The 16,218-nt window shown below is 40.1% G+C and overlaps 1 protein-coding gene across 1 annotated transcript in view; it reads right to left on the bottom strand.

Annotated features, from left to right (window-relative positions):
• The window catches only part of otog (otogelin), a 66,881-nt gene that overhangs the window by 21,788 nt on the left and 28,875 nt on the right, over positions 1-16,218 (bottom strand). The window contains exons 24-35 of the mRNA XM_077563407.1: positions 15,867-16,005; positions 15,057-15,191; positions 13,680-13,826; positions 11,434-11,553; positions 11,171-11,287; positions 9,480-9,636; positions 9,337-9,363; positions 8,997-9,167; positions 8,323-8,601; positions 2,417-2,534; positions 2,253-2,332; positions 129-1,537 (exon numbers count right to left, since the gene is read on the bottom strand). Of these exons, the coding sequence (XP_077419533.1) occupies positions 129-1,537; positions 2,253-2,332; positions 2,417-2,534; positions 8,323-8,601; positions 8,997-9,167; positions 9,337-9,363; positions 9,480-9,636; positions 11,171-11,287; positions 11,434-11,553; positions 13,680-13,826; positions 15,057-15,191; positions 15,867-16,005 (2,899 nt within the window). The remainder of the gene's footprint in view (positions 1-128; positions 1,538-2,252; positions 2,333-2,416; positions 2,535-8,322; positions 8,602-8,996; positions 9,168-9,336; positions 9,364-9,479; positions 9,637-11,170; positions 11,288-11,433; positions 11,554-13,679; positions 13,827-15,056; positions 15,192-15,866; positions 16,006-16,218) is intronic.

Genomic DNA, 16,218 nt, shown 5'->3' with positions numbered 1-16,218 from the left:
TCTGCAGTAGACATCCTATGAGATGTAGTCTTAGCAGTTGTGGTTGTAACTGTAGATGGAGTAGTAGAGGTGATGACTGGCCTAGACACTGCAGGTCGAGGTATTTCAGTGATTTTAGTCAAACTGACCACATGTGGAACAGTTCGAGAGGTGTGCTGCGGTGTTGTCTTTGTTGTAGGACTGTACAGCTGGCTGGAAGTGGTGATGAAATGGGGAGGACGCCATGGTTGTGAGGTCTGTGTGATGGAGCTTGGTGATAGTGGAGGAATAACAGTTTCCTTGGGAATTACCTGTGGGACAGTTGATTTTGCTGATAAAATTGGGCTGGTTGCGACGGTGGTGGCTACAGCAATCTCTGGAGGTTTTGAAGTTGTAGACAGAGTGGAAGTAAACTCGGAAATGGCTGTAAGCTTAGGGGGTGGCTGAGCAGTCATTGATATGGTGGAAGAAGTTATTTTGGACACAGTAGATTCAAGAATGGTTGTTGTCTTTGATGTTGCTTGCTGGTCTGAGGTAACAGAAGCAGAACTGGGCACAGGTGTAGTCAGAGCGATGTGGACTGGCAATGATGCTGGTATCTCAGGAGCAGCTGGGGTGGTTAAAAGTACCGTCTCAGTGGCAAGCACAGGAATGGGAGGAGCTATTGTCTTCTGTGTTGTTGTACCGGTTTTAAAGGGTTCAACTGGAGCGACTGAGTGCGTGGTTGTCGCTGAAGTCAATGCTTCTGTTGCCCTAGACGCAGTTGGTGTTTTGACAGGAGGTGGGGTAATAAGTGAAGAAGTGGTTAAAGAGGCTGTGGGCAGTAAAGCAGGAGTGATGGGTGTGACTGGGAGAGTTCTCCCCAGTGTTTCAGGCTTCGTGCTCCTAGACTCTGTGTATGTAGTATCAGTAGATCTGGGTACAGTGGTCTGTTTTGTCACAGTTATACTCTCTGAAACTGGTGGCATATGAGAAGTGGTTCCAAATGGGAATACCAGTACTGAATGTGGAGTCTCCGTGGACTCCTCGACGGCAAGCGGAGAAGTGGGCACTGGCCCCTCAGTAGAGCGCGTGGTTACTGTTGTGGTAGGTGGGGGTTTGGGAGTGAAGTGAGGCCGGAGGGAGTCAGTGGGCCTGTTGGTGGATAATAGCCAGAAAAGAGAAGTGATTGCAAAGGGAGTACTGGATCCAAAGGGGCTGATTGTGGCACTCTCAGCAGTGGTATGGGCTTCGGTGACTTTCACACTCAACAAAGGTTCCTCCACCTCAGGCCTTACAGTGGGGGGCAATGGTGAACGAGGTGCTGCTGTTTTGGGAGGTTCAGGAAGTGCAGTGGTGGAGGAGGGGATGGTTGGTCGAGTTGACTCATCAGAAATTGGCGGTGGTGAGCTCACAGCAGGAACAGTGCTGGTGATTTTGGTGGTTGGAGAAGAGTGAGACGGGGCAGATGGGCTAATAGTTGTTTTTAGTGATGCAGTGGTCATTGTCGAGGACAAAGGCCCAAAGCTTGGTATGGCACTGGTTGAAATTACGGGCAAAATAACTGGGGCTTTAATACCTAAACCCAAAACCATAAACAGTATGTAAGAGGCGAACAGAGATAGATATACTTTACTCACACATAAACTTTTACATGAATGGATTTACAAAGCCGCTTACTCGGTGTCGGGAGAAGTGCAGCCACTGGTTACGTTGCCACTCGCTTGAATACATTGATTTCTCCATGGAGTTTTCACATTATTTTCTGTCACTACATCGAAACTGCCACTGTGTATGGCAGGGATGGGCAAACTTGGTCCTCGAGGGCCGGAGTCCTGCAGGTTTTGGATGTTTCCCTTCTCCAACACAGCTGATAAAGCTCATCAGCAAGCTCTGCATAAGCCTGATAACGACCCCGTTGATTGGAATCAGCTGCGTTGGAGCAGGGAAACGACCGAGTTTGCCCACCACTGGTGTATGGCATGCGGTTGTGCCACTGGCTGAGAGGTCCCGTTTTTTTTTAGGCTCTAATTACTCCATAGAGGGATCCTAACGTCAAACATGCACACACACACTTTTCAGCGAAAAAAAATTGTTGTCAGTAACAGTGGCAACGGTTTCAACTGTGAGGGGCCTATTAATAGTCCATTCATATACGTCATTGAATTGATATTGGCACTAAAATATACCACTGATAGTTTGTGTTTATGTTCAGAAGGCTATGCACAAGTATTGCAAGATAACATAAATACTTGCATCCAAAAAACTCCAGTGAAATCAAGGATTCTACTCACAGTCCTCGACGTAGACACAACGACGAGTAACTTCATCCAGGACCATTTGTAGGGGGCAGACAGGAAGGCAGCCCTCCACTCTGCACAGATCCAAAAAAACTGTCTTACAGAAAACCAGTCCAATCATAAGCATAGTTCAACAATGGTGAACAAAATAGTCTCACTGTGGGATGGCTATACATGCTTCTGCTGATGGGTCACTGCAGGTTTTGAAACAGGGGCTGATGCAAGAATCGTAACTCCACTGGCACTGTGGACGAGGCAGGACGTCTGGGCCAGAACCTCATGAAAAACACAAAACATTTACTATACATCTGAGCATGCAAAAATAGGTACAGTACAAACTTGACTCCACACAATGTGTTGGGGTCATTTCAGCACATTGTCACAATTGGTGCTGGCCTCTTCAGTTTTTCTGCCGTCCCACCCAAGTTTTAAAAGCAAACAAAGCATAGTTTTTACATTATTGCTGGTTTTATCAAAAATTATTGGAGCAAAGGAATTGTTTTCTGTAACTTAGTAATATGTTTGTTTCCACTCACCCTTCCAATTCTATCACTTCAAACTTAATTTTGCAATTATTAGTGTTCTCCCAAATGTTTTGTGGCGAAAACCATCAGTGCTACCTAAAGCGCAAAGTTAACTGTTGTCTCTCATATTGTCTGTTTAGTTTGGCAGCCCTTTTTACACCTGTTGCTGACAGCATGCACAAACTGTTATAGTGAGTTAACAAGCAATTGAGCACCCACTATGTATTTAGAATAGTAGTAAAATTTCCTTTTCTTAGTAAAATCACACCTATCAACATTCTCTGCAATAAGTTCAAGTAACGATTGCAATTTCTGGCCCTTAAACCTGAAATTCCACTATACAGGACAACAAAAATCAAAAACTTTCCTAAAAAGGCTGTAAACAGTGAACTAAAGAAGTGGGAACAATTTGTCATTTTACTATCCCATTAAACTGACACTTTATGAACAGTATTAGTTTAAAGATTGAGTGGCAGAAAAACATAAAATAGCCTATCTCACAATCTATGGAAGACCAAAATTGCCGGGGGAAAAATAATGAATAAATAAATAAATAAAAATTGATCTAAAAAGATAATTTAAAGGGAGAGTAACATGAAAAATCAACTTTTTGGTGCTTTTACCTATGTTAAAATGCTCATTCCTCCCCAAATACATTTATCCATTCGCCCCTCTATGAGAAATTCTAGGTCATTCTGCTCTCCAAGCACCAGCCCCTCCCAACCTGAGAAAACGAGCGGGTGCTCTCTCTTAAGGCCTAGATACACCAATCCGACGTCGGGAGTCGGACAGCGTTGACCCACCCAGTGTTGGGTCTGATCAGTGTATAAATTACTGTCGTGAAGTCGGTTCGAGTTGAAATACGTTGTGGGGGCGTTTCCAGCAAATTTGACATGTTGAATCGGCGTCAGGGGGCATTTGATCACTGTGATTGGCTGAGAGCTAGCGAATCAGCGCACCGAGCAAGAAGAACAAGTGACAATGCGGATAAACAGTTCTCAACTCAACTTCATGTTTTTTTTAGGACAGCACACGTGAATATTAAAGTCCCCCATGAAGAGGATATGATCATATTTCAGCAAGAAAATTTGCGAAGTCGTTTAAAAAGTCCCTATTGTATTTTGGAGGTCAGTAAATGACACAGCACAGCTCAGTCACAGATTGGCCGACTTCAAAGAAGGTAGCTTCAAAGCTGTGATCAATGTGGTAAATAGACATCGTTAACATTTATTTTTTTATTTTATTATAATTTTTTTTAAATGGTCGCCGTTCCTCCACCTCGGTCCGACGTCCTCGGAGCGTCAATCATAGCGGTGGACTCACCAGCGACAGTGCAGGTCTCTGTCAGGCAGAGGAAATCCAAGTTGTTGGAAAGGAGAAACTCCCTCAAAATAAACATTTTGTTCGTCAATCCTTGTGGGAGCAGCAGGGGTGCATGGCCCTTCCATCTGGCGGTCTCGAGGAAGCTCCTTCAGAAGCTGGAGGTCGGCACCGCGTCCAAAACGTGGAGGGCAGCACGGCCGAAGCTTTTCGGGTGAACCGATGATCGGTAGCAGCCAGGAGTCGACAGGGTCCAGGATATGCCACAACGGAGTACATCTATGCGTTCGGGAACGAGAAGGGGACGAAGTTTGTTCCAGCGCCCGTTTTCCCTTCGCCAGCTGGCCGCCGCGTTTACCCCGGCACCGCTGTCAACACCGTTATGAGTTGTTTACGTTTTTATATCCCGCCCCCGTAAAGAGGTTTCCAGTTGCCTTTAGGAAGAATGGCTACGGCCGCCGATGGTACGGAGGGGAATTACTTTTCACGCATGCGCTGAAGGTGCGTAATAGTTGGTGTCTGTGCGGTGTGTATTTACGTAATTTTTCTATGTGACATGCAGAAGGTAGGCGTCGGTCACATTTGGCCGACGTCGGATTGGTGTATCTCGGCCTTTATGACGTCATTAGGTGCGGACCCACCCCCACACCGTCTCTGCGGACTAAACGCACACCTTTCTCTGAGACCTCCATGGAATAATGACAAAAGCAGCATTTATCAGTAAACATTCTGTCCAAATGAATTCAAAGCAATCAATTATCCTTCACATTTGCTATGCCAAAGTGCAAAGACAATTGGTCATCTTAAAATCCCAGAAAACGTTCTGGCTGACACTTGTGTAAACTACAAGCTGCTGAACCTAACTGAAGGAGTTCCTGTGAGACTGGGGAGGAGAATGTTCTAGCGACTGGAGGGAAATGGAAATAAAAGGAGCAGCAAGTTAAAACTTTGCTGCGCGGTGTCTTGGAATTCTCATGGTAGCAGAGGATGGTTTCCAATTATAAAGTACAGCCGAAATTCGACGAAGCCAGGCCATACAAGTGCTGGAAAAATGAAGTTAGCATGTGGCGACTTGTAATGAATTCGGACAAAAAGAAGCAGGCACTCGCAGTGGCGGTGGGAATCAAAGGAAGAGCCAGAGAGACTGCCTTGGAAATATCCGCGGACGATCTAAACAAAGACAACGGTATGGAAACACTGCTTGTTAAATTGGATACAGTGTTCTTGAGAGAAGAAAAAGACTGCGCGTATGACACATACTCGTATTTTGACTCGATATCGAAAGACGGCGCGGTATCCATGGCGAACTATATAATGGACTTTGAGCAAATACAACCGCATGAAGAAGTACAACATGACTTTGCCAGACGCTGTATTGGCGTTTTAACTCCTGGATACGGCGTGTCTCGAGGAAAAGAGTAGACAGCTAGCACTTACGGCGTGCACGGATTTAACATTTACATCGATGAAGTCAGCATTAAAAAGGATTCTCAGAGGAAAAGCCACCAGAGGAAACAACGACAGCGAAATGAAAGATGCAGTTTTTTTCACAGAGCAAAAGTCTGGACCACCGGGAAAGTTCAGATGGAGCAACTTCACTTACCAGAGAGGACAGCGGCAGCCTCAGCAAGGCACTAATCCACTCGACAAGTATAGTTAGCGAACAAAGTGCGCCATTTGTCAGAGTACGTACCACTTGGCTTAAGACTGTCCTCATCGGAAGAATGAAGTCAAGCTGGCAGAAGATGAAAGTGTGAGAGTGTAACATTACACTGTTTGCAAAGATTATGACAGACTCTGAAATATTTCTCACCGAATCACTGGGATCGGCCATCATTGACACTGCATGCACACATACTGTTTGTGGAGAGCAGTGGTTGAATAATTACATTATAGACCTAAACCATAGTCAAATCAACACATTGCTGCAAACAGAATCTCCAAGCTGCAGGCCTTTTAGATTTGGAGATGGTCAAGTGGTGCACTCCAGCAGAAAAGTAAAGCTTCAAACCAAAATTGGACAAACAAAATGTCATATTGAAACTGAAGTTGTTTCTGCTAATATTCCTTTACTGCTAAGCAAAACGTCATTAAGAGAGCAGGAACTGTTTTAGACATGGAGAATGGCAAAGTTGTCAAGTTTAAGCAACAAGTGCCTCTTGAGTTCACAAGCTCGGGGCACTATTGTGTGGATATTAGAGCTGAAAATACAAAAGTGGACTGCAATGAAGGCAAAGTTTTTGATGTCACAACAGAGATGTTTTCTAAGGAAAAAGTTCTCTTGAAGCTTCATAAGCAATTTGGCCATGCCTCCGCAGACTGGCTGCAGTGGCTTATTCAAGCTCTGGCAATACTGACAAAGACTGTCTAGTCATTCTGCAAGCGATCATTCGTGACTGTGAGATATGTCAGGACCATGCCGAAGCCTGCTGTTAGTTTGCCCTTAGTTTCGGAGTACAATAAGACAGTGGCAATGGATTTACATGAGCTGGAACCTGGGATGTGGTACCTCCACATCATCAATCACTTTACAAGATTCAGCGCTGGAAATATCGTGAGAAACAAGAAGCCCTCTGAGATTGTCAACTCATTCATTCACTCTTGGATAAGTATCCACGGTGCCCCCAAACGGATCTACACGGACAACGGGGCGAGTTCAACATTAAGGAGATTAGAGACATGGCGGAAAATTTTAACATTGAGACGAAAACTACAGCGGGATGCAGTCCATGGAGTAACGGACTCCTCAAAATACACAACATGACTCTTATGGAGAATCGGAGATCCTTTTGAAGGGTAAAAAGGAAAATGGGTGTGGCTGGCAAACAGCTCTTGACTGGGCACTTATGGTCAAAAACAGCATGATCAATGTGCACTACATAAACAGCTAAGACCTACCGATGAAAAGTATGAAACAGGAGACTGAGTATTTTACAAAAGAGCCGACAGTTCAGAGTGGGAAAGTCCAACTGTAGTTATTGGTCAGGATGGGGCTGTAGTCTTCATAAAGCATGGTGGGATTCTTGTCAGAGTACACCAATCCAGAATAACTAAAGTAAATGCACACAATGCGTGTGAACCTGCAGTGCTCAGTGTTCTCAAAAAGGGAAAAGAATATGAAAACATGGTTCAAGCTGATGTGTCAGAGAGTTCAGATGATGAACAAAGTGGTAATGGAGAAGAACAAATCACTGTAAATGTAGAGACAAATGAGAGAGAAATTCTCAGACAAACTAATGAGATTCACTGAGAAACAGAGTGTGATATAACTAGTACTGTTTCTTCTACTGATGTAAAATTGAGAACAGGTCAGGTGGTCACATTTAGAAACAAAGATGATGATCCATTTCTACTAGATGGGTCTGTACACTGAAAGAGACTTCTAATGGTATTGTTCCCAAAGCTCGCCTTGTGGCAAGAGGTTTTGAAGAAAATATTCCAGAGTTGCAAAAGGATTCTCCCACATGTGCATCTGAGTCACTCAGACTGCTGTTAGCTGTGATAAGTCAAAACAAAATTATAAAAAAAAAAAATCTAAAGAGAAATAAAAGCAACAACAAATATATGTACACATAAATAAATACATAAAAATAAAAAAAAATAAAAAAAGAGATTTGTGTGTGTGTGTGTGTGTGTAGTTTTTTATTCCATTTAGATTTTTTTTGTATTAAATATTTCAATTATATTTCTTTATTGTTTTTATTTTCTCTTTTATTCCTTTACTTATTTATTTGTTCATTTATTTTTTATTTTGGCAGTCTTGATCCTCAATACTACGGATTCCAAAAGGTAAATGGATATGGAACCTGAAATGTGACTTGAAAATACAGAAGGTACCCTATCGACAAGCCTGACTATAATTGTAATGCTGTCTCATTTATACATGCATCATAATAAGAATTGGTTCTTTAAAGGTGACAACTGCTTCTCAGATTTTAGCTGCACTAACAATAAAGCTAGAAGTGTTGACCCCAAGGAGGAGCACTGGCACCATTTGAACCCTGTGTCAAGACCTCACGGACAGCTGAGTGAAGCCTGAATAACCTAGTAAAGGAAATAATTTATCACGCAGCTTCTCTTGCAGAAACTACATCATGAATAATGGCATGAATAATAAGCCTGCTGAGTTTGCACGAAAATAGAAACAGTTACTGTTATTTCATCAGTTTAGTTGCTATTCAATTTAACTTGAATTCCTGTAGTAAGACAGTGAGTAATACCTGTGAGTTTGAAAAGGGTGGCCTTGCGGAAGCTGTCAGTGTGACGATATTTGAGCAGGTGGATGTGAGGCAGGGTGGCATGTAAGAAGAATCCAGGCTTTGCGTGGGCCTCCAGGGAGTCGTAGCCCGAGACCCAGGTGTCCCTATGTAGCACAAAGGTGGCTCCATCCCAGAAAGTCTGGCTTTCCTCCCACTTGAGCAGCTTCACCTGGCCACTGGGACTCACATACAGAAAGTGATTGGGTCTGTGTGCTGCCTCAAAGGATACCCGTGATGTGTCTGGGGGGGGGGGAAGAACAGAAAAACCCTCAACAGATACTGAATTTTCATTGTTACACTATAGCCATCGCTATGGGATCAGGTTTGTGAAAGCAAATCTGTATATTGCCTGAAATCATCTCCCCCTATTTTGTACATGTTTTTCAATTTTTTTCTTTGTTACAAGTCCAAGACAAGACCAATAAAACCGATAAAAAAGTTAAATAAAATAGAATACACATTCCTGGCCTGATTGCACAAAGGAAAGCTCAGACAATAGATTCAAAACTCAAATGAGCTTTTAGTAAAAACTGAGAAATGACCAAAAATTGAGTTCTTGCAATGAACTGTTGATCCTGACCATTAATGACCAGTCGTAAAACTGAACCCTGTCGAGTTAATATAGAGAAACCCACCATGTGGTCGGGCTCTGCTCAGGCCTGGTGTCATCATAAAGTGTGAGAAGGTGCCGGTGGTGTCACTGAGGTTTCCTCGCGTCACAAACACTGAGCCGCTGGACCTGCTGGCAACCAGCACCGAAGCCCGATTTCTGAAGGGGAGCAACCTGAAAGGGCCTTTACCAAGAACTGCAGAAATGAAGCTGTGTTATTGCACATTGTAAGACCTGTGATTCATTCTGTGGTCATGAAAAGGATGTTTTAAGGGTGTCCTATTTGGTTACCTAAATCAAGCACAGACGCTAAAAGACTGCCGAAAAATGTAATCAACGTAAATAAAGCAGAGAAGCTGCTGTACCTTTGTTGTAGAATTCACAATCGTATGCTGCAGAGAGAAAGTACACATATGGTAGTAAATATGAGAAAAATAAATATTTGATCATGAATACCGGTACATATTAGGGATATTTTATTTGATTAATGTATTACAATTCAACTTACGACACAGAGACGGGGAGCGCCAATCGACAGGAATACCCTGATGACAGCAACGGTGGGCGTACGCTGCCACACTAGTGCAAAAACATTCACAGTCCCCTCCATGATTGCAGCCGCATGTGTCTGCCAGGCAGTTCATGTAGAACCAGGTAACATCCACCTGAGTGTCAAGAAAACTCTCTAAGCAGTCTATTCAAAGAGGGGGTTAAAAAATATATTTGTTCAACTAGTGTTAATTTCGGTAATGAAAACTAGACAAAAATATTTTCATCAATGCACATTTTTCACCAGACAAAAACTAGACTAGACTAAAACCCTCATTAATAAACATAATAAAAAAAGAATAATAATAAAAAATAAAATAATAAAAATCTATGGACATTTTAGTTCATGAACAAAGACGAGACAAAAATTATATGATTTTGTAAAATCTTGTCTCTGCTAATCTGTCACTGTGACACACCCCTTTTCAAATCTGCAGCGAGGGAGTGCAACATGCACAAACACATGTGATTCACGGTGAAACCTTGAAAAGAAAAAAAATGAAAATTATAGTTATAACATCATATTAATTCAAATAAACGGCTATAACGTTCCAACAGTAATGTTAATCCGACCGCTAACTAAAGCTGACTAACTAACTAGCTCGTAGCATGGAGCCATAGTAGCCACTTGTTGATACAATGTAATTGTGTGTGAAGTGAAAAAGATGAGAGAAGATTTTATGTAAAATAGTTTTAGATCTGAAATGTTTAACATTATGCTGACAAAAACATATAAAGGGGTCAAATGATTGACTAAAACGTTGACAGTTTTTGTTGACTAAAACTTGTCGAATAAGATTGTGTTTTCTTTGACTAAAATAAAGACTAAAATGCTAAATTAATAGTCCACTAAAAGTTAACTAAATAAAAACGGGATGAGGTTGACTATGATAAAAACTAACAAGCATGATTAAAACTGGACTAAAACCGAGACATATGAATTTAAAAATGTCACACTATGTTCAAACAATGATAAAGTGCAGCAGGTGAATGTAACAAACATTTAGTTAAGGTCATGTTCAATATCAGGTGTGGGAAGCATGGTCGCCTAGTGGTTAGCATGTCAGTCTCACAGTTCTGAGGTACAGAGTTTGAATCTCTTCTCTGTGGCGTTCTATAGTCTTCCTCCCACATTCCAAAAACATGGATGTTGGTTTCTTTAAACGCTAAATTGTCCTAATGTGTGAATTTGAGTGTGAATGGTTGCTTATATAAAATGTAATCAACAAACAAACATTTGCAGTTCAGAATTTGCCTATATTGGCTGATTTCGAGAGGCGAATCCATGCACTGTTATTCTCTATGTGGGATATTATTATTCAACAGTGCCATCTGGTGGCATGTTATTGTCAAAGAACTATATTGAAGTGAGCTGATGAGCTTCATTTAGTCAAAGTTGTGCTTTTCTGCCATTTTGTGGCCGCTTGGAGCCAAGAAACTATTCTGAAGTCAATTGAAGAGTGCCATTTAGACAAAAGCAGTGCTTTGCCGCTATCTTGGGGCCAGGAAACCGTGTTAAAGTGAATTGAGGAGTTTCATTTAGACAAGAGTAGTGCTTTGTCACCATCTTGTGGCATCTAAAGGTAGCTATAACCTTTTTCATTCACTGTAATATAATATAAAGAAAGTTTATGTTGGTTTACGACTTACCACTGGGTGGCAGGCCTGGAAGACCTCACTGAGCAGGACAGCACACTGCTGCTTGGCAAATGGCTCTCGGAGTGGGCTCAGAGTGCATGGGTGTCTCAGATCTGGACCATTCACACACTGAACACAAATTAAAAATGAATTAACATCACATCATATTCAGCTGGATGATAATTTGTTGATGATCATGGTCAATTGCAGCATGAAAGTGGGAAAATGTCCTGTCAAACTGTAAAAAAAAAAGCATCACAATCACTTTGACGCACCTCAGCTGCTGTCCAACTGTTTCCAAACTCTTGTGGAGTTGTTGTGTCGATGTTGTCGGGTGTGCGCATCTCATTTACAGTCTTCATGTCAAAGTTTCCACATAAGCCACTCAGCTTCCCCTGAATACATCATTGAGCGGAATTAACCTTTGTTTAGACAAGGAGAGCTTTTTCATGACCATTTTAATTTTTAACAAAAAAGCAATGAAATAAATAAGCAACAATTCTGTTATTTTGTTGTTGTTTGAGTCTCCCGCTGCGGTCTTGGAATCAAATTTATTTTTCAACCAATGTGGTAAATACAAATCAACAACTGCAAGTATTTGATGTCCAGTTTGCTTTGTTTACTGAAGTTAGTTATTGTAAATTTCAGCATTTAACACAAATTTAAGGTGTTCAAACAAGCCTTTTGATCTCAAATTCTTTTGATATCAATGTCTGGCATGTACCGTCAGTATGTTAACATTAGATTTGTCTAACAATATAATAGGCTGCTAAACGATGATTTTGTAAAAAAAAAAAAAAAAAAGTAGCTATTATTGCTTCAAGTGCAATAACCAAAACGCTAGCAACCAGCAGCCTCACTGATCTAGTACTCATGGTTAAATGCACACAAATTGGCAAATAGAAACGTAGCAGCGAAACATACAGTTAATGGAAAAATGGAAGTGGACCAAGTACATATTAACTCATTTGCTCCCCAAAACAAACTTAGCTGTTCAACGACGTGCCTGATGCTTAACAGTGCACAAGGACCCCTTGGTAGTCTAACAATATGCCCAATGTAAAATACACTAACTCAGCACTGAACTAAAGCATGCATTCATTAGCATAGAATTTTTCATCCACTGAGGCCATCACACCAAAACAAAAAAGGTAAGGTATTTTTTATTGTTTAAATACTGTACAGGGTGTACATGTTTTTTTACATAAATATAATTAATAAATAAACGGATTCATTGCATTAACATTATTTCATATGGGAATTTTTTTTTCGGAGATTGAACAATTCGGACTTTGAACACTTCACAGGAACGAATTGTGTTCAAACTCTGAGGTACCACTGAATTCTAATGCTAATTGCTGCAAAACGGAAACAGATAGAAATATACTTTTTTCTTTTTAGCTTCCATGTTTTTATAGCAGTGGAACACAATATTCTGTGCGCCTTGCAAAATCAATCATAAAACATCCGGGAGCGAAAGGGGCTTGCTTCAGTGAAAATGGCTGGGAGTGAATGAGTTAAAATGAAAATGTGACTATATCCTAATGGCATAAATAAACTCATGAAACCTGAAAATTTGGCATTCATAATGACTATATGATGTAATTTTAGAAGAAAACTGCATGGAAACCTTGATAAGCTCCTCTTTTGCTTGAAAGCACAAATAGACCGGTAAATGTGAGCGTGCCACACTGCAAAAACTAAAATCTAAAGTAAGATATAATTTCTTAAATTTACCCTAAATTTGCTTATTTTGATTTGACAAGTTATTTTTACTTAAAATGAAATTGTCAGGCAAGATCATTGTGCTTCATTTAAAATACTTATTACTTAGTTATCTTATTTGATCAAGCAGTCTTGGCATTGAGTATTAACAGCCAGTTTTAAGTACTGTGAGGATTAAAACAAGCATTTTCCACATTTTAAGATGACAACTAACCAACATCAAAGGCCTTGAACTAGGTTTTCATTAGTTGTTGTTTTTTAAGATTTTGCATAATCTAGTAATAAGATAAATGGAAAAAAATACAAGTATGAAAACAGACGAGTGCAATATGGTTCATTTCGTTGTATTTACTTAACTCATTTTTCCTTTTTTCAAGTTTTTCAGTGGTCTAGTGGTAGAGTGCCTAACCTCAGACTTGAAGGTTGTGGGTTCAATTCCTAGCTAGGTCATGACAAAGAAAATAGGACCTGTTACCTCCCTGTTTGACACTTAGCCTAAGTTATCCAACTGTAAAAAATAAAAAATAAAATCCTTATGTATTTTAAGAAAATAGTTCTATTTATTACAACTTGAAAAAAGTTACTGTTTTTTAGTCTGAAAATACTATTTTCAAGACCGTAGTGGTTGATATGGGCCTAGTATTATTTTCTTATTTTTCAAAAATCTTACAGGTAAATTTAAGTATAATTTTCTTGTTCTGTTGGCAGATAATTTTGCTTATTTGAAGTAATAATTTTCTTACTTTACTATATTTTCTTCTTAAATTTTCTACAGTCCTTTTTGCAGTGCACATACCTGCCAACGAGGTCCAACCTGGATGTGGATGGTGGTTTTACGGTCCCATAGGATGGTGACGTCTTCCTCTGGGAAATTAATCACAGTGAAGTAGCCGGCAGGCCAGATGACCATTTTCTGATTCCTTCCCATAACACTAGTGGGGTTCTATAATACATAAAGTCAAATATTATATGTGTGCTTTGAATTGAGAGAATCACATATTGCCAAAATAATTTAATATTGTATAAGAAATCATCCTAAATCAACATATTTTTCAGTATGATCATTATTGATTTTAGTAGGGTGGCTGAAGGAAAATTCTACACTGCAAAAAAATATTTTTAAGAAAGCAAATTAAAAAAAAATAATAATAATTTCTGGGAAATATTTTCTCATTTTTAGCCTAAGAAAAATAATCTTGAAAATAATTTTTGCATTAGAAAATTGATCTCAAATTAAGGACAAATATGTATCTAACTTTCTCTTAATAAGAAATAAAAAATATTAAGAAAAAAATACTCATAACAAGCTCAAATAATGGCTTGCACAATGGTTTGCACAATGGTTTGCATGAAATGACCAGCAGAAGAACATAACTATCTTTTTTTCTCGTTTTAAGAGGATAACCAATTACACAACTACTCAATTGAGAAATTAGGGACTAAGAATGACAATTAAAGTTTGAACGCTGATGGTTTTTTTTTTCAAGCACATTTCACATTATTGACACTGCCATGCAACAACAAAATGTGGACGGCTGCTGATTCAGAACTGCACTACTCGTAATTGCATACCAAAGTTGATAAAAATGTGACCCGTTACCTCCCTGCTTGACACTCGGTGTTAAGGGTTGGAACCAAATGTTCTGTTTCAAGAAAATATGCCTTAAGTTTTTCTAATTTTAAGACCTGCTACTGTTTTAAAGAGGCTAGATTTATACGCTAATTTTAAGAATTCTTGTCAAGCACATTTTGCTTACCCCATTGGCAGATTAAAAATACATAAATAAATAAGAAAATTTGTCAAAATTTGAGGAACATTTTTGCTCATTTTTAAGTATGGCTTTTTATGCAGTGAGATTTTAAGTAATTTGTTCTAAAAACAAGCATTTTGTGCTTAGTTTTAAGCCTATTCACTTCTGTCTGCATTTACTCATTTCCAGATTTTACAATCTTATTTCAGGTTTCTTGTCAAGTAAAATTTACTTGTTGCATGGGCAGATAATTTCACTAGTTTCAAGTAATTTTACCTTGAAATAAGTGTTTATGTTTAATATTTAGGCACTGTGTTTTTGCAGTACTAAGAGTGCTGGGTTAATTTTGAACACCTGCTCAAGTAGTAAAAAGGTGACTTTGCCCTATCAAGGATGACACAAAACTAGAATATGTGACTTACAGGCTTCCCAGTGTCATCATCAAAAGCTATGAAGGACCTTCCAATGTTGATCAAGAGTGATTTCCTGCAGATTATGCCATTGTCAAAACAGTCGATGTTCTCTGCTGTCACACTGAGAATCACATCAGCACTGCTCTGTGCAGGGGGGGGGGGGGGGGGGGGACAGAAAGCATAGCGTCTTAATGTGCTGTCAAAGTGTTAATGGATGTTTGAAATGCACACCATTCATTTTCAGACATGAATACTGTCTGGCTATGAATTAAAGTCATTGACAGCCATTTCACTGGTCTCACAAAAGAAGACTGGATGACCACACTAGATAAAGAACAAACAATCATGACATAATACAGTGCTGTGATTCGATTCCAAATGGTTTGAATTGAAAATGATTTTGATGGAAGCATTGACAATTGCATTGGCAGACAAACATCGCAAGGGGTTCAACAGGGATTACAATAAACCACAGCCTCTGCCATAATCTGACGTACAGCCCATCCAGATGACTTTGTGTGAGAACAGGCATACACCCTGTGCTAGTCACCACCTGGATTAAGCACCAGTAAATTGCAGGGCAAGCAACCATTCACACTCACACCTTCAAACAAATCAGAGAGTCTTTATTTTACCTAACATGTATTTTTCGGGGGGGGGGGGGGGGGGTGTTCAAGCAAGTAAATGTTCCAACGCAAATTGAAATGGTTGAGATTTTAACACCAAAAATTGATGAGGAAAACTGAGAAATGCAGTGAGCTGTTTGGTTAACACGATCACATACTGAACAACAGTCATGAAAAATATCGCTTTAAGTACCTTTACGAGATAAACTTGGCAAGCACCAATGTAGTCAAAGAGCAGGCCATCAAAAGTTGTGTAATGCCGATCTCCGTAAGTCGTGCACATGGATGCACATGGACGAAACTCACACTGGAAGCTCCCATGCTGGCAAACACTACAAAGGCAGAAACATTTTAGGATCAAACTCTTGTCACTGCTACAGCTGAATAAAGGAAGTGAATAACTAAATGGCTGAATCACTATTCAGGTTGTCATCATCATGTTCTACCTGCACTACAAATGGGCAGAAAGAGTGAGATCACTGAGAGAGGGTTTCCTTTCACCACTGATGAACAGCAGAAAGAATCATACAAGAAGCCACTTTGTT

Source organism: Vanacampus margaritifer, chromosome 4 (genome assembly GCF_051991255.1).
Source record: "Vanacampus margaritifer isolate UIUO_Vmar chromosome 4, RoL_Vmar_1.0, whole genome shotgun sequence".
In the NCBI taxonomy this organism is placed as follows: Eukaryota; Metazoa; Chordata; class Actinopteri; order Syngnathiformes; family Syngnathidae; genus Vanacampus; species Vanacampus margaritifer.
The sequence above is the reverse complement of the archived record's forward strand: the minus strand, read 5'-3'. Positions and strand labels throughout refer to the sequence as shown.